This window comes from Sinohyriopsis cumingii, chromosome 15 (genome assembly GCF_028554795.1).
Source record: "Sinohyriopsis cumingii isolate HCF-2022 chromosome 15, ASM2855479v2, whole genome shotgun sequence".
NCBI lineage: Eukaryota > Metazoa > Mollusca > Bivalvia > Unionida > Unionidae > Sinohyriopsis > Sinohyriopsis cumingii.
This window is the reverse complement of record NC_142975.1, coordinates 106,732,521-106,754,879: the sequence shown is the minus strand read 5'-3', so window position 1 is coordinate 106,754,879 and position 22,359 is coordinate 106,732,521. Positions and strand designations below refer to the sequence as shown.

The following is a 22,359-nucleotide window of genomic DNA, read 5'->3' as shown; positions in this document are numbered from 1 at the left end:
TTTTTATATGCTATCTTTAAAATGGAAGAAATTAGAAATATTGCAATTTCCTCGTGCAAGGAAAATCTCGTCTAGAACAAGTCTTTGTGAGTGGGGGATGAATACCAGCAAAATCTATCACACTGTAGTTCCTGCAACTGCAAAACAACTGCAGCCACAGACACCTATTTGTGGTCGTGAACTCTGCCCCATTACTGATTCTGTGCTAATTTTATTTATCCCATCAGCATGTCCAGTTACTAATGAAATATCTCAACATCAGAGACATTCCAAATTTGTTCCCCTAGTATGATTGAAGTACTGTCAGGTGAACAATGTCAAGCCCTTTTGCACCTTTGTTGTCTTTTCAACTTCATTAGATATATCATTAGACGTAACATCACTATATACCAACATTCCGCATGCAGATGGTATTGAAGCATGTGAATATTTTATTGATAACAATCTTAATAACAGTACACTATCTAGTGAAGATATATGTTAAATAATAAAACTTATCTTGGAAAACAATTATTTTCAATTCAATAATATGAATTACATACAAATAATGGGTACAGCAATGGGTAGTCCCATGGCTCGCTTCCCTTTTCATGGGTAAATTAGAAAAAGATTTTCTTCAAAACGAAAAGTTTAATCGATCGGTTTGGTTTAGATTTTTAGATGACATATTTATGATCTGGAACCATTCAAATGAAGAACTGAAAATATTTATTGATCGCCTGAATCATTTTCATCCGACAATTAAATTTACTTATACTGCATCAAGTACGCATGTTTCATTTTTAGATGTAAATGTAATAAAAAAATATTGATAACACTATCTCTACAAATATTCATATCAAGGAAACTAATATCCACCAATATGTAGAATATTCTTCATGTCATCCCATGTCATGTAAAAACGGTATACCATATAGCCAGGCCAAAAGATACCGACGCATTATTTCAGATGATTGTCAGTTACAAAATTCTTTGAATAAATTACAAACTTATTTCCAAAATAGAAATTATCCTACATACATAATTGATTCTACACTGAACAAAGTCTTTAATCTTGCACAACATGAGGCTTTGAACACAGCAGAATGTAAAATAGAGAGAGAAGTAATTCCTTTCACAATACAATATAATCCTTCATTACCTAATATAGGTCGAATAATTAATAAATATTATAGTCTCCTAAATTTATCCAATAAAACTAGCATCAAATCACTTTTCAAAATTAAACCAGTTCTAGCTTATAGAAGACCCAAGAATTTGCAAGATTTTTTAATCAGAACTAAACAGACAGAAAATAAAAAAATACACTTTTCGTCATCTAAATTTAACAGACACCGGTGTTCTCAATGTGCAAACATAAGAGAAAGTAGTGCTAATACAAAAGAGGTATTTTCTTTATGCGATAACACTAACTGCATATCAACTGATGTGATTTATTTAATAACCTGTAAAAAATGTAGCATGCAATATGTTGGACAAACACTACAACAAGTTTCTAAGAGAATGAATAATCATCGCTTTCATATAAAAAATTATAGAGATCCTCAGTTTTCCTCTAATGTTTCAACACACTTTAACACCAATAATCACTCTCTACTTGATTTTTCTTTCATGCCAATAGATATTGTGGATGGTGACATGAATAGACTTATAAAAGAAACTTGTTGGATTCATAAGTTAGATACTCTGTATTCTAATGGACTTAATGCTAATGCACTATATAAAATTGTATAATTTAAATTGATATATTGTTTATTTTTTATAACAATATAATTATATGTATGACTGTTTGTCTTTAGTTTAGTTTATTTTTTTACTTTTCATCTTCATAAATTATTACAGTAATAATTAGGTGACTAAGTAGTAGTACATCAGTGGTATGCAGCAGACAGTCCTATCAAGTCTGTAGATTATGGGCATTAGAAGGTTGTGCGTGTCTTTAATGTTCCTCTTGAACTGTGTGAAAAATCGGCCCAAAATGGTGCTTTCTGGAATACATCTCCATGGTGTCTTTTTAGCCATTAAAGTAAAATATCCTTGTAATTGTAGATATATCACATGCCAGCTTACTTGATGGTTTTAAATTAGACTGAATCTCTTGAAGATATATACCAGAATGCTTCCTGAGGCATTTCAAACTTTATTTGGCATTTCAATGATGATGGTGATTTTATGTCTCTTGTTTTGATCAGCATATGATATAAGTACAATTATTGGGGTGTTCATTTCCCCCTCTGTTCTGATACCCTATTGACCGCTCCGGTGGCCTAGTAGTTAGAGCATCCGCCTCTGATGCGGGAGGTCGTGGGTTCGATCCCTGGCCGAGTCACACCAGAGACTTTAAAAATGGTACTAACAGCTGCCTCCCTTGGCATTCTGCATTAAGAGGTTAGTGTTAGGACTGGTATGCCTGGTGTCAGGATAATGTGACTGGGTGGGACATCATGCTACATGTCTGCGGCATGATGCCCCAGTGCTAGACATCACTATAAACTGCCACATTGCAGACATCGTAGTGATATGACTGAAAAATTGTTAAAGCTACGTTAAAAATCAAAATCACATCACTTCACATCACATCTTAGATTGAAAAAAGGTGACTTATGAACAATTCGTTATGAACTCAGAGTTCATTTGCAGCTTTTGACAGGCAGGGAAGTTGTATGAGCACAAAATCTTTTTAGTTTGTGATCTGAATTCAATTTAGGATAATTTGAATACAAGGCCAAGTTTGCCAATAATAAATTACAAATATCTGCAGTATGATCTAAACCTGTATTTTATTTTTGTATATTTGATCATCATGGGACAAAATATTTCTCTTTTACAGATGCTGTACCAACTGGATTGGGCATGAAAGAGACAATACATGTTCTTATGGTTCTCTCTTGATGTAGATTGTACTGAATCATATAAAAGGTTTTCTCAGACTAAGGGCTTAGAGTGATTTACATTCCCAATATATGACAAGCACAGTTTTTTTGGTGTTATTTTGACTGATTTCTTATTTCTGAGTTTGATAGCAAATTTAATTTGTTCCAGTGTAATCCCCACAATTACTAATTTTTGACTGTTCTTTTTGTTTATTTATGCAGTTCCTGTCACTACTGTTAACCTGACAAATAGTTTGGACCAAACATTAACATCAGGAATAGATATTGTCAGGAATGCAAGTGTTGGTATAACATGTAACACTGCTCCTCATGGCAGTAGACCTCGTGCAACGTTCCAGTGGTACAAGAGACAAAGCAACCAGTTACCACTGATTTTGAACCAGTCTATTTCTTCCACACCAGACCCAATACCAGTACCAGGACAGCAAGCATCTGACCTGATCATATCATATAGTACACTGATACTGACAGGAGAAATGTCATACCAGAATATGTATGTTTTTTGCCAAGCTCGAGATGAAACCAACACAGGGAACTTTACACAGTCTGGAGAGGTTCAGCTCAACATAGTGTGTATGTACATTTTATTTACTAAATCTGTTCTGAAGATATGACATTAATGAAAAATATTAAGAAATTACTGGTTATAATGATGTATTGGTATGTGGGTACATATATTGGTACACTATGGTATTGCAATTTCTTATGGTGTAATTTGTTTTGCATTTATATAATTTTTAGAATAGTTGTTGAACTATATTAATTTTACTGAAAACATTTGCTGTAAGTTGCTTTTATGAAAGAACACCTGTAACTAGTCAAATGAGTGGTTAATCATTGTTGAATATGCTTGGAATATATTTATATTGGAACTTTAGTTCTAGACCAATTAAATTATGCCTATGGACAACTAATATACCGCAGTTAGTGTTCTCTCTCTCTCTCTCTCTCTCTCTCTCTCTCTCTCTCTCTCTCTCTCTCTCTCCAGTGTTTGATAATTCTCAGTGTTACTACTGTCTGTTCGTTTCTAAAAACCATATTGTAACTTTTTGTTTTCCCCCTTAGAACTTTGTTCTTTGTGGGAATTCAGAACCTATCTCGTGGTGGTAGACACTTTTACTTAAAATAATAACTAAATGGTACTAAAAAGTCCCTATTTCTAGGAACAATAACAGGCCCTGCTCAAATGATAAGGACATCGTTTCCTCCATTTTTATTTTCAACTCGATAAAATAGTTATAATTTCGTACAACATTTGCGTTGACATTCAGTACCTGCATGTTACCTTAATAAACAAAATATCAGAACTGGAATATCTTGTTTCTTTCAATAAATAAGGAAATACTTCAATGATAATATACATCTTTTGTTTGTTCATGTGTAATTGAGTTTCACGACAACAAGGGACCACACCAGTACAAAAAACAGTGTCAGCTAAACAGTCTGTGGGACAGTGGGACCACAAAAAGGCCACATGGGACACAAACGGACTGCATCATGTGCTCCAGGTGCACTCAAAACACCCATTGCAGCATTTGTGATTGTGGTTCTCCTGCACCTGGAATCTAGGCATACCTATCAAAGATGAAAGAACATACCCTCTTTCATCCAATTCTTAAAGCTTTTCTTCGAGATCTCACATGTTAGGACAAACATCTTAAGCGGTTGTTAAAGCCCCTCCAGAAGAAGGGTCTCAACATTTGAGAAACAGTTCAACTTATGCTGATGTGAGATGACAGAAAGTTCTCGCATCCCTGACAGTGTTCACACTTCATTTAGCAGGTTGCTCCTTCCTGTTGGGTAATTAGAGCACTGCGACCACAGCTGCCCTTCTCTTGTTAGCACTGTGATGGCAGGTTGGTCCCTCCAAATGGGGAGGTAGAGTACTGTGATAGCAGATTATGCCCATCCTTTACGGAGGTTCAGCACAGCGACAGTGGGTTGCGCCCTCCCTTGAAGGAGGCTGAGCACCTTAACCGTTGGCTGCTCTCACCCATTAGGGAGGTTGAGCACTGCAGTACATATTATGCCTCTGGCAATGTGTTGGCCTCTTCCATTAGGGAGACAACATGTCGTACCCATGATGCACAGAGTGAAGATGAGGTCTTGCCCTTCTATCACTCATGGAATTCACAGTACGGGGACAGCCAGGACCAAGCTTACCCCTCTCCCCTCTTGACCATCCCACCCTGTTCAGGATTTACAATCCATACACAGGATTCAAACAAGGGATTGGGACCGTTTCGATGTCATAAACAGTAAAAAGAAAAAAGTGAAAAACAGCAAGCTTTGTAAAATTTAAAAAATAATTTATTTCCCTAGAAAAACAAGGTTAAAATGAGGAAAAGAACTCAAATCCAAAAATCTTTGTGGTGTGTTTCCCAACAATACTTTGTGTTGTTACATGGCCAAATTACCTCAGGCCATCACCACAAAGATTTGGCAGAAAAAGATGTTTTGTGTTTTAGGCACACGTTCTCAACACCACACCCACAAAGGTTGCTTTTATGGATCTTGCAGAGAAGAAAGGACTCTATGAAGGAGTGGTCACTGTTGTGGTAGCGGTTGAGGCTGTGCTGAAGGGCATGATGGTCACTTCATTTTATAGTCGATGCCTTGCGAAACGTCGATCCAAGAATCAAAACTGGGAGAATATCCTTTCCAACGTACTTTGACTTCTTTGTCATGGCATTTTCTCACTTTACGGGTTCTTCGTTCGAGAATGCTTTCGATGTCGTACACTTCGTCTTCTTTTTGGTCACGCATTGTAACTCAGGCAAGTAAAACGTTCCTTTTAACACTTCTCTGTTCATGTCTTCCAATTTATAGATGGCAGGATGACGGCCACACACTTGTCCAGTGACAGGAAACAATTCGTTGGTCCAGTTGGGTAAGTAACCTTTGTAGAAGGTGCAGTTGGTTTTGACAATGCGCACCCAATCTGCTGCTGCCAAAAATCCACCTTTTTTGGGGACAGCCACCGTCAGGGACGTACCAAACAGGCGCTCAAAAACAGTCATTTCATTGTCGGGAGTCACTTATTGAGTGGCTGCGATTGTAAGATTGATCGTACGCATGGACAAGGTGTGGTAAGACGATGGTGTACTTGATAATGTGTTCATGCATAAAATATTTCCACATGTGTTTTTGCAAGGTGCGTTGAAAACATTCCACGATGTTGGTTTTGATTTTGGGATTATTGGTGATGAAAAAACTGAATGTTTCATTTTAATTCTTTTTGGAAAGCATAGTTCAGAAATTCGTTGTCGTTGTCGGTTTGCCATCAAAGAGAGTGATGAACACTTTGTTTCAACACCAGTTTGAGGGCTCACAAAAACTCACTGCTTGATTTGGAAGTCAATGGTACGACCCACACAAATTTGGAAAAGAGCACAATCTCAGCAGTTGACAAGCACTTGTCTTCTGTGAACCTTGCATCTTTAGATGTTGCTGGTAACAGGCAGGGCTGAGAAAAGCATGCTGACAATCTGGGCAGTGCACCCATTCTTGTTCTTCATCAAGACAGAGTTGAGAGGCCAAACATCCCTCACATTTCCAGACACAATGCTTGTGTTACTCTCGATTGTTATAGCCATAGTCACATTTCTCACAGTAATAACCATATCCAATGAATGCAGTGATACTGGTGATAAAATGTTCATCGTGATGATAGACATTAATGTATTTTCCTTCTTTTAAATCTTTGCCTCGAAACAATAGAGGTCCGCACACTTCTAATGGGTGCACTTTCATGGTGTAGCGTGAAGCAAGGACATCTGGCAATTTTTGCATTTTAGGAATGTCACAGGGTGTCTTTGCATAACCCCGCTTGCTATTAACAGGAGGTCTGCTTCTTCGTTGTTTGGCCTGGTCCGATTGTTAAATAGTTTTCCAGGCTCTTTGCCATTGTACCGTGTCGTTCGTGTTGGCATACGTTCATCCTACAACGATGGCACTGGCTAAACACATATTGTCTTGAGGGTCCTTAATTCGGATCTCCTTATGGTGTTATGAAGTTTGTCCACCAATAACACCTTTTTGCGTCCTGTCCCTTGGGAAAGAGACACGTGGATCATGAACAGTGTCTCTTTTCCATTGATGATGTGAAACTTGTTGGATTGTTGCACATGTTGAATCTTGTAGATGACTTTGGAAGGTATCAGTTCTTCTAGGCTGCTAAACTCAATCCAGTCAGGGGACATCAAACTGCCGTGATTCACGGAAAGTCTCAAGCGATCATCTTCTTTGGCTTCACGTTGCCATTTCAGTGTGGTTAAAGAATCCAACGCCTTAGTGATCGACCACTCTGCTTTCTCCGATGTTACTTCGGATTTGAAATCTTTAAACTTCACCGTGTACATGTAGGCATTAGTTTTAAATTTTCTAGAGGAGTGCTTTTCCATCTCTCCAATGTGGTAGTACTTTTCGGGTGATACTGGTGGACTTTGGTTGGGTGTAGACTCTCTGGGTCTGGATTCTGACTTACTCATGTCATCTTCAGAATCACTGGCATGAATTTGAGCCAAGACTTCAGCTACTGTGTGATGCGATAAATCAGGTTTCTGTCTCATATTTTCTTCTCCTTTCTCCATGAAATGATGCGATTGTTTCATCTTGGCTGTAAAAAGTCGAATGACTACATTTTAAATGCCATATTCCCCTATATCCATGTCAGACCAGTGTCTTCCCCATATAAAGGATCAATTTTCTTTTCCCGTATTGATTTCACTCTCAAACCGACCGGAACGATGGAAGAGCCCATACAGATCGAAATTCTGATCAGAGCATTGCAAGGTGTCATACAAATGTTTTCTTTAGACAAGCTGACGACTACTCATCAAGATACTTGCTATACCTGTAAGAAAAAAGTGCATTGGGTTACAGAGTGTCCATGCCATCAAAAAGTAAGACAGGTATCAGAAGAGACAAGAGTCAAGATGCCTGCTATCATTGTCAAGAGAAAGGACAGTGGTCTTTAGAATGCTCTTTAAATAAACCCAGGTGCAACAGGAAGAGAGGGGTTCAGAACAGGAAGAAGTACCCTCCCAAAAGGAAGAACCCATACACGTCCAGAAAGAGAATAAAGAGAAGACATGGAGAAAGTGAGGAAGAAGAGGAGGAAAAACCTGTGAAAGTGAAGAGATTAAAAGAATCAACAAACACACAGAATAACTCTATGAACTTTTTAAAGTCATGTGTTTTGAATTGGATTGTAAAATCTGTAACAGAATAGATAAAACAGGAAACGTAAGTGTCTCATTGTCTTGATTATCTAGAATATGGACCTACACTCACGCACTTACTCACACACGTACATCATGGGCAAAAAAGGGATTCTGAGTTTTAATTGATTTTGGCAAAATGAATGCTTTCTCTTTTCGAGAGAGGTGAGTGGCCCTGAAAAGGACCGTTGGGTGTTTTTTTATCAAACTAAAAACCAACTCAGTAATGGTAAGCAATCAGCTTTAACTGCCTTAAGCCTTTGTCACGGTCAAGGCCCACTCTGGACTTGCTCCTCTCGATGATGATTTGGTAGAAATCACATTGGCAAGTATGTCAGGTGTAGTAACATTGTTGGGCTGTTTGGCCCGGGAAGGTCTTTTTCTCTTGGGGTGTTACAAATAGTCTGATACATTTGTTTCAGACCCTTAACTCTGCCAAAATGTCTAAGAGTACCGTCACCGTTTGATTGTCACTGTCCTCCTTCTCTCATGTACCTTGTTTCTTCTTTGGTAGCTGCTGGTATGCCATCTCGTCTACACAGCTGGTGCATCCCAATTCATCGTCTTCTTAGTTTCCATCATGTTTGAAAACTTTGTCGCATTGATTCACTGCACACAGATGCTAGCACATCTATACAGGGAATATGACATCACAGGCAGCTCTCTTCGGATTGGAAGACAGACTCCGTACTGTGACTGAATTTTGTAACGCGTATTGTGATTGGTGAAAAAAGTCAATCCATTTTGATCTGCTCTTCCACTATAAATAACTGCGGTTCATTTCATTCGCTTCACCTGTTCACATCAAAAGATGCGGACTAACATTGAATCCTCTACCCTCGAATCGTCAATGCTGTTTCCTACAGACTTATCCATGTATGTGAAATCATCATGGACAATCATCCGGATCACCATTACAAGCGTTTGGATAGAAGAATCTATGTGGAGAGACAAGCTGTCTGAAGGGAGTCCTCGTCTTCGGTCCTGAAGTCAGAAGAACTTTGAGAAAGAGAAGAAGACCTATGTGATGCCCTCTATGTTAACAGAATGATGTTAATAAAAAAAACAAAAAAACAAAGGCCCTTTTCAGTGCCACTCATGCCTCGGAATGATTTTTATTCTCTTTGTCATATATGTGTTTGATGTTCAACAATCTATGTCTGTGTGTTGTATATGTCTATCTCTATCTCTGTATCTCTACCGTATTTGTCTCTCCCCAAGTGCACATAATCAGGTCAAACCCTTGCTGCATTGTTACCAATTTCCAGTACCATGACGTCACCTGACCTGTACCATTCCTATAGTCCCTATACAACAACCCAACATTCCCTTGTTGCTATAGCCCATTTCATACTGAATTTAACCGAGTTGCTCCATAATTATCCGAATAACCTCCAGAGTTACTTTATACTCCAGCCAATCAAACGCTGGTGGGTACATGTACATAACAAAATGGCATCCATTCTTGTTTAGAAATATTTCAGAAATAAAATTAATTAAATGATTGAAATTTATATGTAAATTATCCACAGACTTTAAAAAACAAATCAGATAAACTTATATGAAACGCATTATTATATGGTGACGTTTCGGATGCACAGAAATAGTTTGAACAGCCTGCTCATTGATTGTCAGGATTAAATTTGTTTACTTCGACACCGTTTCCATACTTACGTGTACATGTCCAGATGTAAACAGCTCAAAGCTACTCATATTGGTTTGAAATCCGCCATGGTTTCCAGAAAATAAGACAGGATGATTCCAATATTCAATTTCGTTAATATCTGCGGCAGCATCGCTGTTGAATATGCATTTTTCAACTTGATAAACAATGTTGAAGTAGTTACAGAAGTTGATGCTGATGCTGAAGCATCCGCCATTTGTCAGGATTAAATTTGTTTACTTCGACACCGTTTCCTTACTTACATGTACATGTCCAGATGTAAACAGCTCAAAGTACATTAGGAATTCACCTTGGCGGAGAAGCATTTTAATGAGCTAATGGACTTGTAAAAATGCCATTAAGGTGGTAAAGTTTGAAGTTCCTCATGAATGCAATCTCTGCATGGAGCACCACTAACATAAAAATGGTGCATTAGTAGCTGGCATGCGATGTTAAACCTACAACCCAGGTGAACACCTAGAAGAAATATACAGGGTTGGTGAGTTTGTGTATCCCACCTTCGGCTCTTCAGGTGCATATACCATAGGTACCACTCTAGCATCACTGATGTTGTAGTAATAGTCTGCATTGTGATTTAGTGCAAGACATCAATAGGTCTCTTACATGGGAGCCATGTAACCTCACCATTGCCAGACAAACAATAAAATCACTCAGTGCTAAGCTTTGCAGTCTCATTCTTGAAAAGCAACATTGTCTGCACATGCTGGATGCTGGCCTGCATGGTGTTCCATGTGTACAATCAGGTATTTTATTCATCATTAGCCACTTCTAAACAAAGTTTTTTGTTTATTTTTATCTTGTCTACTTTGGCAAAATGTAAAAGCTACACTTTGTAACTGGTGTCATGCAGTGGAATACACTACATTAAATTCTCATTGGTGGATTTTGTTTGTTCTAATACAGGTAAATAATGACCACGAATCAGAACTTAACGTAGCTTATTTGCTGCATCACAAGCAGGAAGTATTGGCAAAGCAAGAGAGATACTCAGCACTTAAGTGGTCACCAATTATTCTGTCCAGTATTGATGCAGAACATGCTGCCAGGGTTTACAGATCACACAAAATTTGTAAATTCATGCACTTGGAGAGCAGTGATTTGCAGGAACTCCTTAGCCTACTGCCGAGCTCTGTAATGTCAAGGTCATATATGATACAACAAAATGGGTGGTATTATAGAATGGTAGATAGATGTAGCTCTACAATGATACCAAATAATCTGGAAGTTCTAGTTGCATTACAAAATACAGAGGGAAAAACCTCATTTTTTTTACCCAATTTTTTCCACCTAAAATTCACCCATGGTTGGAATCGATTTTGTGTCCGGATTTTAGACTTTTTGGTCTCAGATGTAAGGCAGACCAGTATGAACTGCAAACAGACAGAAGAGCCTTTACAAAAAGTAGAATAAGACGGGCCTTTGGAATAAAGAGTGGTCTTGATACGAAAATAATGGGTCCGTTAAACAAAAATACAAAAAGAAAAACAATAACACAACTAGGCATTAGGTTATTTGAAAATCACCTGAAAGTTGATGTATTACGATGTATTCAGAAAAAGCTTTCAAAATAAGTTCTCTACTCAAATTTCACTCAAAAATGACAAAAACCTCCAGTGGTTAATGTGTTAAAGTGCTTTTTGCAACATTAGTTGTCCCAGTAGATATAACATGACTTGTGTCATGTTGTTTTTTGGGTAGATTGAGAACTAATCACTGCAAGGCATGTCCTGTTCTCCCATTCATCAATCAGACACATATTTTTGCAACTATCTACACGTCACAGTTCTTCAGCTTGACATGAATGGTTATTAAACTAAATTTGATTGGCACATTACGCCCTGGAACAAGTATTATGTCACAGCTATGGGCTATTTAGAAAACCTAAAATGTGTGATTTCCAGTTTGGCTTATCTTCAGATGATGCTTTCGTTCTGCAAATACTGGCTGATGATAGTTATGATGACATTAATTTTTTTTAAGTTAGGAAGTATATCAAAGTATTGGAGCTGGGAAAGTGTTAATAGTGATACCAGTGAGTGAGTTTGAGCCCAAAAATGGTGTTAAATACAAATATTAGCCCTGATGGATCATGTGCTATAAGACTATATATCCCTATTGGAGTTAAGATAAAATGAGTAAATAAGAATGAAAAAAATGAAATTAAGAAGTATGGATATTTTGTGTGATCCAAATACCTCTGTCTGGTGGCCACAGTGAGTTCTGTATCTGATCAGCTATAAATGGCCTGAAGTGTTGGGAAAAAATCACAAATAACCAACAGGTAATCTGTTAGAAAATATTTTTGTTGTCTTGGATGGGAATTGCATTTGAATAGATGTTAAGTCTTTCTTTAATCTGCATATTGGAAATACAACCAGTAAATCAAACAAAAGGACTCCTCCTCCCACTGACAGACCTTCTAAAGATGGAAAGACAATCAAGTTCATATGTTTATTAATAATATATAGTATCATATTGTGAATCGTATTCATACATAAAGAGGTGCATCGTTTCACCCCTAATGGATGGTCATGTCAGCATGGGGTTTTGTTTATTAATAATGTATAATATCATATTGTGAATCGCATTCATACATGAAGAGGTGTATCGTTTCACCCCTAATGGATGGTCATGTCAACATGGGATTTTGACAAAAGGCTTAAAGATGTCAAGTTGGTTATAAGTAAAAATGGTGCTAACATGTTATTCAATATGGCAACCATGCAGCCATCATACAAATATGTTGCTACTCTTCTTGTTTGGACAGCCATATTAACATGGTGGTTTCATTAAAAGCCTTCATATAATGTCTGTTTGGTCCTAAATGAAAATGGCATCAATCTGATGTCCAGTATGACCACCTTTATTGTTAGTAAATAGGGCAGGTTGATGATGAAAAAGAAAAGAAGTAGCACATAAATTCCATTATGAGAAACTTGCAGGTGAAAACAATTGTGCTGCAGTCTAGATGGCTGACATTTGTGTTGCATTTTAAAGATTATTAACTTCAGCTGAAACATGCAATCAAGGTAGTTGAATTGCCATAAGGGAAGCAAAATTCATATAACTTGAACAAGTAAAAAGGGCTTACGGTTCCATAATTGTTTAAAGGAGAGAAACATACAAATTACAACGCAAGACTGAATATTATATAAAATCATGCATTATCACACACACTCATTTATACATATATTTTCAGCAGGCAAAGAGCACCTTTCGAACTGATTTTGGCTTAAAACGCAAGAAGATTTGCAAAATTAATAAATTGTTAGCAATTTCTGCTGTAGTGAGCATGTACTAATTCAGGGGTCAAGCTAGACTTGAATTTTAGGGAGAAGTGACTTCTCCTTTTGGACAGAACAGGGAGAAGTGAGAGCTGAAGAGGGAGAAGTAAGAGAAAAGCAAGAAATGCAATATAAATATATATAACAACCCCTATACCATGTACATGAGCGCAAAATGCATATGTCTTTCAGATCATACTGTTCATCCTAATTTCTTTGTTGCCGATAAAACCATTACTGTAACTCTTCATAGCCAACACATGGAAGATTTGAAGTCATCCAAATTGATACAACCAACATGCAAGTGCATCTACTTTTAGAGAGAGGGGTTTTCTTAATGTAACCACTCACTTCATAGCTTCATTACAACAGTCCATTGATAGGCTCACAAATATAAGGTTTTATTATTTGTATACTTTACGATTTGGTGTAACATTAGGCATCGGCTAAATAGCATTTACTTTCCTGTTTTCTTTTCTTTGTAATTTCACAAAATTGAGTGAACTCCAAATACATCTTTAGCCTTACAGCTTTTCTCAAACTGCACAATTGTCCTGTATGTTTCTAACCTGCATAACAGCATGTGAAGCTAATTCTTCAATAACATAATATTTAGACGCCTCTGTCTATGAATTGTATATTTTCCTGAATATATTTGCCCAATGGATTATGAAATGAGACAATCTAATAGAGCGGTATTTCCCATACTCAGTCATGTCTGCCATTATTTCTCCATGACAGGATCACTTACCATTCCAAACTGATTTATATGAAGTAAATAATGTACATGCTGCAGTTACAATATTCATGTTACTGATTCTATTCTTAAAACACATATTGTTATTTACATACGTTTAAGTTTTGAAACACAAGTTTGTATGGTTTTATCATCAAAAGTATAACTTGTGGAAATCGGGCAGTGGTAGTGACTATCCTAACTTGTTGGGGAATGGGTTAATAGGAAATCAGCTATCAAAACACACACCTGTGAATGTGAAAGAGTTTGTTTGTTGGTGCAGTTGATATCAACACTGTCTGATAGCCTGAAACCTACATTTTGCCTTGAGCAAAAACTGTACACTGGAACTTAAACTTGGACGAAGTGTCGGAGCATCTCAGAAAGGACGGTCATTCAATGTTCCTCTAAAAAATCACAGGGCAAAGTTGTTTTCACTTTCCTAATAGAAGAAGGTAAAGTTGACATTGTTATGCAACTTAATCGCCCATTTTGCCTGGTAGCGTGACCCCTGCTAATTATCTCATTACACATACATCAACATCAACCAGATGTGAAAGCTGGTGATTTCTTAGCTTTACGCTGCAGATTGTTGTGTTTTAATTTGACATGCACATAATCTGTCTCATTTTTCCTAACTTTCAAGCTCAGCAAATCACACTGACAGTTGTTATCATATGGACTTTCAAAATGGTCATGCAATGCAGTAATTTATATTAGGTGTACAGTATATGACAATATGATTTCAGCTGGCAACTCACTCTATAGGGAATATAACCATCTTTGGGAAGTCAGTTTATTCAACACTGCCATTAGAGATGAGCAGGAATGCACCAACTGTGAAAGAGAAATCGTTATTTAGCATTGAAATTTTGTAAAGAATCGGTGTGAGATCATTCTCAAAAACTGATATGGAAAATAACAAAGCGCAACTTAAAAGCTCCGTCTATAGATGATAGTACATTGTGTAGGTTGAACACCAAAGTGACCTCATTAAAGGTAATTCTAATAAGGTAACAGCTTATTCTATTGTGTGGTATTTTATCTTTCAGATCCTCCGGTGGTCCAGCTTTCCCCAAACTACACTGTGTATAATGTGATAGTAGGAACACAGAATTTTGTTTTCAACTGTAACACTATCGAGGCGAAACCTCTGCCACAGGCAAATTATTACAGTTGGATTCACAGATCCTTAGTTATACCAGGTCAGACTGCATCCTCATACACTCTTCAAACTGTACAGAAGTCAGATGATGGCGAGTACAAATGTACAGCTAAGAATGATTATGGCCATGGTACATCAAATTCTTTGGATCTTAATATACAATGTGAGTATATGTACACCTTCACACACACACATGTACAAAATTGTTACAAGTACAGTCGAACATGTATTGAAAGTCCACCCTTCTGTTAATCATTGTTGTGGTTTTGGTAAGGAGACATTGTATTATATAACACTTGTTTCGTGCATGAATATTTAATTTTGTGTGACAGATGGTCTTTTAAAGTCTTTCAGGGTTTTACTGTATGCACATTCATGTTATTGTCCATAAAGAACAGAAATATATCATCAGTGCACTTTAGCTAAAATGTGTTTTGAATATTGCATACATTTAGTTAATGTATTTTGAATATTCCATACATTTAGTTAATTCTGGTTAATTTTGTGGATTTTGTTTGTGAAAAATGAAAGGCACAGTAAAGCTCATGTGAGTTTTGGAAAACCCACACTTTACTGTGGGGACCTTATCCCTTCCACTTTTATTCTGTGCTAATACTCCACATTAGAGTGATAAATACCTACAAATCACCAATGCATCTTGGATTGCATGCTGATGGTAACTTCAGTGTGGATGTGCTGGTCAACAATATTGATTGGCTCTTCAATAATCAATGAATGAAGACCGAAAACACTGAGGATTGACTGAGACGTCAAGAATGATTTACAGTTAGATGCCATTTGAACAATCAGTCATTTTGATTTTGATCATATGTTTAATCTATACAAAAATGAATTTCAGAAGTCTTTTATATTCAGTACATGTATATTTAAAAATGGTTGATCAGCTTCTTTTGCAGTAAGTTTGCATTTTTACTTTATTCAAAGAAATCTGAACAAACTTAGACACGGACTTGATTAGAAGCACACCATCTTGAGCTTCTCTTCAGCAGTATAGCATAAATTTATCCTTCTGTTAAAAAGGAAATTTAGTAATTCTTTGAGATGCAAAAAAATCAACCAAGCAAACAGAAAACATTGAATGTACACTGAAATGCAAACCAGATGATTTGTCCTTATGTAATGGCACAGTTACATGGTTGAATAAGCACAATTTTGAACTAGTTCAGTTTTGATTTTGTATGCTATAAGGGATAGACCATTTACTTTCCAACTAAGAACATTTTGTGTTTCCTTTCATCACAATAAATTTGCTTCAAGGAAAGTTGGGAATGAAAAAATGTATTTTTTTATACAACAAATAGGAGCAAAACAATTGGTTTGGAGCATTTACCACCACCCCATTTAGAAAATTAAATGGCCTCTTACTAGTAAATACTTGACATTGCAGATGTTTACTGAAATCAAGGCAAGAAATATTGTCAACATTTACAAAATATTGAGAAGGATTAGATTCGTTGTACGAAGCGATTATACTTGGTGCATTGCAATCTTATAATGGTCCCACAATTAACAACATAAGTGTGAGGGGCCCCGAGTGGCTGAGTGGTCTAAAGCGCCCACCGTTATGGATCACTGCCATCTTACCTCTGTCTGCATGGGTTAGAGTCCAAGGCTCGACTAGCGTGGGTACGTGGGAAAGCCGGCCAGTAGCTTCTCATGGGTCAGTGGTTCTGCCCTGTGTTTTCCAGGGTTCTTCCTCCACCACTTATACTGGCCACCATGTATAGCCTGTCTTGTGCTGAAAAATGGCATTAAACCCTAGAACAACATAATTTTGATAATTATTCATAATTCATTTTAACTCAGCTTATTGCAGAAATGAACAATAACATGGTAAATTGTTAGCCTCTGATAAAACTTAATAGTGTATTCTGCATATATGCATTGTCTCCACATGTATCCTATTATTTGTTCATTTTTAATTTTAGGGGAAAATGTAAAAACAAAAATTGTTATGATCAGAGAAAAATTAGTAAATCATATGCAAATGATGTTAAGAACCTAACCATAATTCGATATATTTCTTAGCATTATTTTAACCCTGATATTTTAGTATGCTATTTCTTATTTGTGACTTTATAGCATTGGTTATTGAGACCCCCGTTGCCCACCCAGTGTAAACTAATTTCTTTGAATATTGTTTGGCATGTTTCTGTATCTGGTATATTGTTTTACATCATCAGTTACTCTGACTGAGTGGATAAAGTCTGTGACTTGACATGACATGCACATAAACACTCTCAAGCATGAGGTCATGAGTTTGCATCCATTGGTGGGAAAATGTCTTTCTCTCTTTTTCCTCCATGATGATATAATGTTTAGTACCATATTACTTTTCTTACCATTTGTGAACTTTATAGATTTCAGTTTATATACGTAAGTTTAATAATAATTTATAATCTGTTGTTTTTTAATATTGTAATTCTGAAGATTGCATAGGTATGTTAAAAAGCCTCATGGTGGTTCTTTTAAAACTCACATTTACAAAAAATAAAAACAATAAGCAGAATCATTAAAAATGTTATGGCAGGAACATCGTTTTCTATTTCTGGGTAAACTCTGTCTGCGTGGGTTTGAATCTCAGGTTTGGCTGTTGTGGGTATGTGAAAAATCTGGCCAGTATCTCATGGGTTGATGTTTCTTTCTGGGGTTTTCCTGGGTTCTTCCTCCATCATTAATACTGGCCGCCATGTATAGCCTATCTTGTACTGAAAAATTGTGTTAAACACTACAACAACAGCAACAACTATATCTGCGTACAATGAGGCTGCTAATTGAAGAAAGCTTGGCAATCAGGGAATGCCTAAACTGTTGCCAGATTATGTGCAAAAAAAGTTTCTAATATTAAGTGCAGCTTATAATTATGATAATTTGTGCAGAAGTGATTTATGATACCTTATTTTATGGAAGGGGGTGATTTATTAAAATCAGTTATTGATCCATAAATGCTTTGCAACAGGTTCACTTAATTGTTTCTGTATATGTCATAGGAAAATGGACATTAATTTCAACTGCAGCTCAAGTTTACTTGTGATATAGGTATAATATTTATGTACAGTATTTACAATGCAACAAATGGGTATGGATGTTGATCCAAGTTCAAGTACATTTTAAGATTTTGTATAGATGAGTGACTTAAAATTTCAGTTGGTAAAATGTAAAAGGCAGAAATTAATTTTGATAGATTGTAGTTTTGCAGAAAGCCGAATGATTAAGTGCTGTGGGTCTCATTATTATAAGACAAAAGGTCAAATTAATCTTTGTAAGTAGTTCAGAGAAATGCCATTTTTTCTATTTTAAGCAAGTAATCAAAGACAAAGTCAACAAACCGATAATTGCAAAACATATAGCTATATTGATTAGTTTACAAGGTTTTCTTTCTATCGCTGATTTTTCTTTTACAAGAAAAAAACAATGTGATAAGATAATAGCCTGTGGTTACAGTATGATTCAGTTATCACTGAGTACATTTGTTTATTATCAACATAATGGCAAAGAAAACAAACATGCAGGAGAGCTGATTTTGTGCTTTATGGAGAGGTGTGAGACCATTATGATACAGACAATTCTACTTGATATTTGATACAAAAATAGTACAGTTTAAATTAACATAATTATACAAAATCTTTATAATGCTTTTTTTGACTAATAATATTCTACCTTTGCATGTTGATGCAGCTGCTGCTTTTAGAAGAAATTGTACCCTATGTTAAAGAGAACTCATTAAAGGGTAACCATTGGAACTTGTGTGATTTTGTTTCAGTCAGGTATATATAAGAATGTTTCTTTCATATGATCATTAAATAAAAGTATATTTCCCATGTAGGAGTCATAAATAGTAAACCATGACCATATTATTGAGACTACATTCACTCTGTAGTGGTCATCGGATGTGACTCCATAAACAAGCATGGTGTGCAAATCTGTTCACAATGAAATACCGCAGCAACTCCATCAGGATACATGGAGAGATGGTGGGGTTTATTCTTATCTTAATCCTGTCCACTTGCTCTCTACCTCTACTGCAACATCTGGGGTTTCCAAAACCATGTGAGCTCTACTGTATAATGAAGGAAATTAGAATGCAATTTTCTTGTCATCTTTAGCTGTACTATTCATAACCTGGGAGTGCTTATGGGATGGCCTGTTGTCGAACATCTGACATCTGTGGTCCATCCTTTAATATATGTGTTTGTTATCGTTACTCTTAAAGTACACGGGAGAGTTCCGTAAATGTTTACATATGATCTACTTTGTGATAATAAAAATGGTGCTGCTCTGAAATCCAATATGGTCACCATCATGTCCATTTTGAAAATTTTGTTATTGCTTCTTCTCCTGAACAAAATTGCTGTGGAATTTTGCTATTAGTGGACCTATTCATCCATATGATTTTGGCATAATTGTAGCTTGAAAATATGCACTACACTTTAAGATGCTACTTGACAAATTCCATCTTGATTCATGATTTTGTTCTTGATATGTGTTCTGTAAGTATATGTGATTTCTACGTGTGTATTCTCAGTAAAAACAGCATGGGCAACATTCTAGTCCAAGTTGAGTTTGACATATGACATACAAACTGAAAAAATAACATTCTAGTCCAAGTTGAGTTTGACATATGACATACAAACTGAAAAAATGAGTTTAATGGTGACCATAAACCTGTGGAGAGGATATCAGTTCAAAGCATCTAAGTTTAGGTCTACGTGTAAACAACAGAACCTGATTTCATATGAGTTGATTTATAAATTTTGATCAGTAGACTGACTTCTAAGCCAGTAGAGTTTTAATCAGCATAAATTGTACATTCTTTGAAGGGACTGAAAACTAACAAGTTCATCTTTCATTTTTTTTGTGATTAGTAAAACTACAAATGCTGTGTCACATGGAAGGCTTTCCCCGACCTATTTATAGCTGACCAATGACAATGTTTTATAGTCTGTTGTCTTTTCGAAGGAAATATGTCTACTCTTGATGGGAATAAATATGGCTTGCATAATTTAAAATATGAATTTAATGACTGGGTATCTAAAGTGGAAGTTTTTGATTACATTTAGCTTGCACTTTTAGACAGACCTAACTGAACCAGTTATTTAAACCACCTATAAAAGCGATTTTATTGATAAACAACCTGGGACAGAAGCAATTTTGAATCCAAATCACCTTGGCATTTATGATTTTAAAAGTGCCGTCCCCAGGCCCCATGTATGTTTTAATGGAACAGACCATATTTTGTGGTCAAGATGCATATAAAAAGTTCTGACAATGCTAACATTGTGGTCATCAAGACCAACTCAGTTCTGACCTGAGGATTTGCTAAGGGAAGTTTGAACAACAGTACCATTCAGTCTCTAGTGAATGCAGTGGTGAACATGAATTACACATGGGCTATGTGCATGTGTGTGATATTTGAAAATACTAAGTCTGTCAGTTATGTTTTTGTAAGAGTATTAACATTGGTTTGAAGAAAACAGACAAGTTATTTTCTTTTATTTTAGAGTTGCATTTAAATATTCTAATCATTTTCTGTTGGCTTATGTGAAATTCTCAATTGGATGATGTTACTTTTCTTGGTTGCGCACACTGACCCTTTTTGTTATTTGAGTCTCATGACCCCCCCCCCCCGCATTGTTTTGTAATATGGCTAGGAATGCCAAGATTGTTACTTGCAACAGATTACCACTATTTAAAGGGCTGTGCAGTGTTATTGCAAGTAGAGACACCAGTAGATGTATTTATAGATATGAAATTACTTTTAGCAGGACAAAGTCAATAACATGCATTTGAAAGAATGTAGCTATCCCAGTTTCCACCAAATTTAATACTAAATGATACCTTTTGGTCAAACCTTTATTCTAGTGAGTTACAAACAGTATCATAAATGGATTGGCTGATTGTCCTATGAATTGGAACATTTTAAAGGCATTGCTGCAAATAGATTTTGACAATCAGCTGTTTTCTCAACTTTATTTGCTATAAAAGTAGACTACAAAATTATGCATTATGTGGATGTTGGTTTCAGTTGGCTGAAACCCTTAAAATACTTATTTTGATTGTAGTTTGGCGACATTTTTGTTGTGGAAATTAATTACATACTTCTCTTTGGTATGACAATGCATAGATGATGACTCCTCCAATTTGATCAGAGCAGCTCCAACAATTGGGTCATTTATCCAAGTAAAACAACGAGATCTGATCGAAACTCAAAAACTCTTTTGGAATAAAGTCAGGGCCATGGATCAAATGGAAAGCACCTGATTATTTTGGTAGAATATTAGTTAACTGTGCCTTTCCATTGGTTATACAATTATATCTTGGCATTTTGCACATGGTGTAGGACTGACATTAAGCTAGGTTGAAGTGGATGAGCATTTTATGGGAGACATACAAAAACTTAAAAATACACTTATGAAAGTCCTGTCAGTGGCTCTATTCCAAAGCTCTAAAGGTTTTCTTTTTTCTTGATGGAAATGATCTGCCAGTTATAAATGCAGAAACATTTAGTAGAAGTGACTTACTTCTTTAGGTTGCTGACAAAGTTGGGCATAAGTGCCACACGATGTTTCCAGATGTGCCTATTAGAGGAGTTGGTAACCAAATTCAGTGCAGGTGTTATGTATATCAGTATTGCTTGTTTAACTTTTGTCCATGATTGTAGATTATAAGGGTCATTTGTGAACAATGTATTACATGGCTAACTTTTGCCCATGATTGTTGACTAAACTTTTAAGATAATATTTGTGAACATGTTTACTTGGATCTGATTTTTGGACATTGGTTTTTCCCATGGAAATTCTATGGTCTGCCTGATTTATTTTAGGTTGCTGGTTAAAATTTAGGTAAACAGACATGATCTTGTTTATGAATATGATGGAAATTTCCATTTAAAATGACACAAAACCTGGTCATCTTTTTGTGTCTTTTGTTTTCTATATATGGTTAGTTACATCAAAGCTATTCAATCCGATCCCAACATCAGACCTGTGGAATCAATTTTCAGGGATGGTGCTGGCATTAATAAAGTTGTTGCTCAAAATATCACCAACGTCAATATTCTGTCACCAATTTTCAAAAAATGTCGCCAATTTCATACTACTTGTTTATCTCGATATCTCTGTTACTATGGTAATATTGTTGACTTAAGTGGATGCTGAGATTAATGGGGGAGGGCTACAAAAAACAAATTTTACGTACAAGTGAAATTCATAAGAGGTGACCTGATGTCAGTGAGTAGAATTTACAGTGAGAAAAAATAAACAATTGAAAGTTTGATTAATTGAAGACAAATCTACACTGAAGCACATACGTGTATTGATCTATTACTGTTTTGTAGAAGAATCCATAATGGGT

General features: G+C 36.2%; 1 protein-coding gene across 2 annotated transcripts in view; it reads left to right on the top strand.

Moving 5' to 3' along the window:
• Positions 1–22,359, top strand: part of LOC149782430 (neural cell adhesion molecule 2-like) — a 189,514-nt gene that overhangs the window by 44,736 nt on the left and 122,419 nt on the right. For both annotated transcript variants that reach the window (XM_089933829.1, XM_089933828.1), the window contains exons 3-4: positions 3,096–3,467; positions 14,873–15,148. In XM_089933829.1, coding sequence (XP_089789955.1) covers positions 3,096–3,467; positions 14,873–15,148 — 648 coding nt within the window. The remainder of the gene's footprint in view (positions 1–3,095; positions 3,468–14,872; positions 15,149–22,359) is intronic.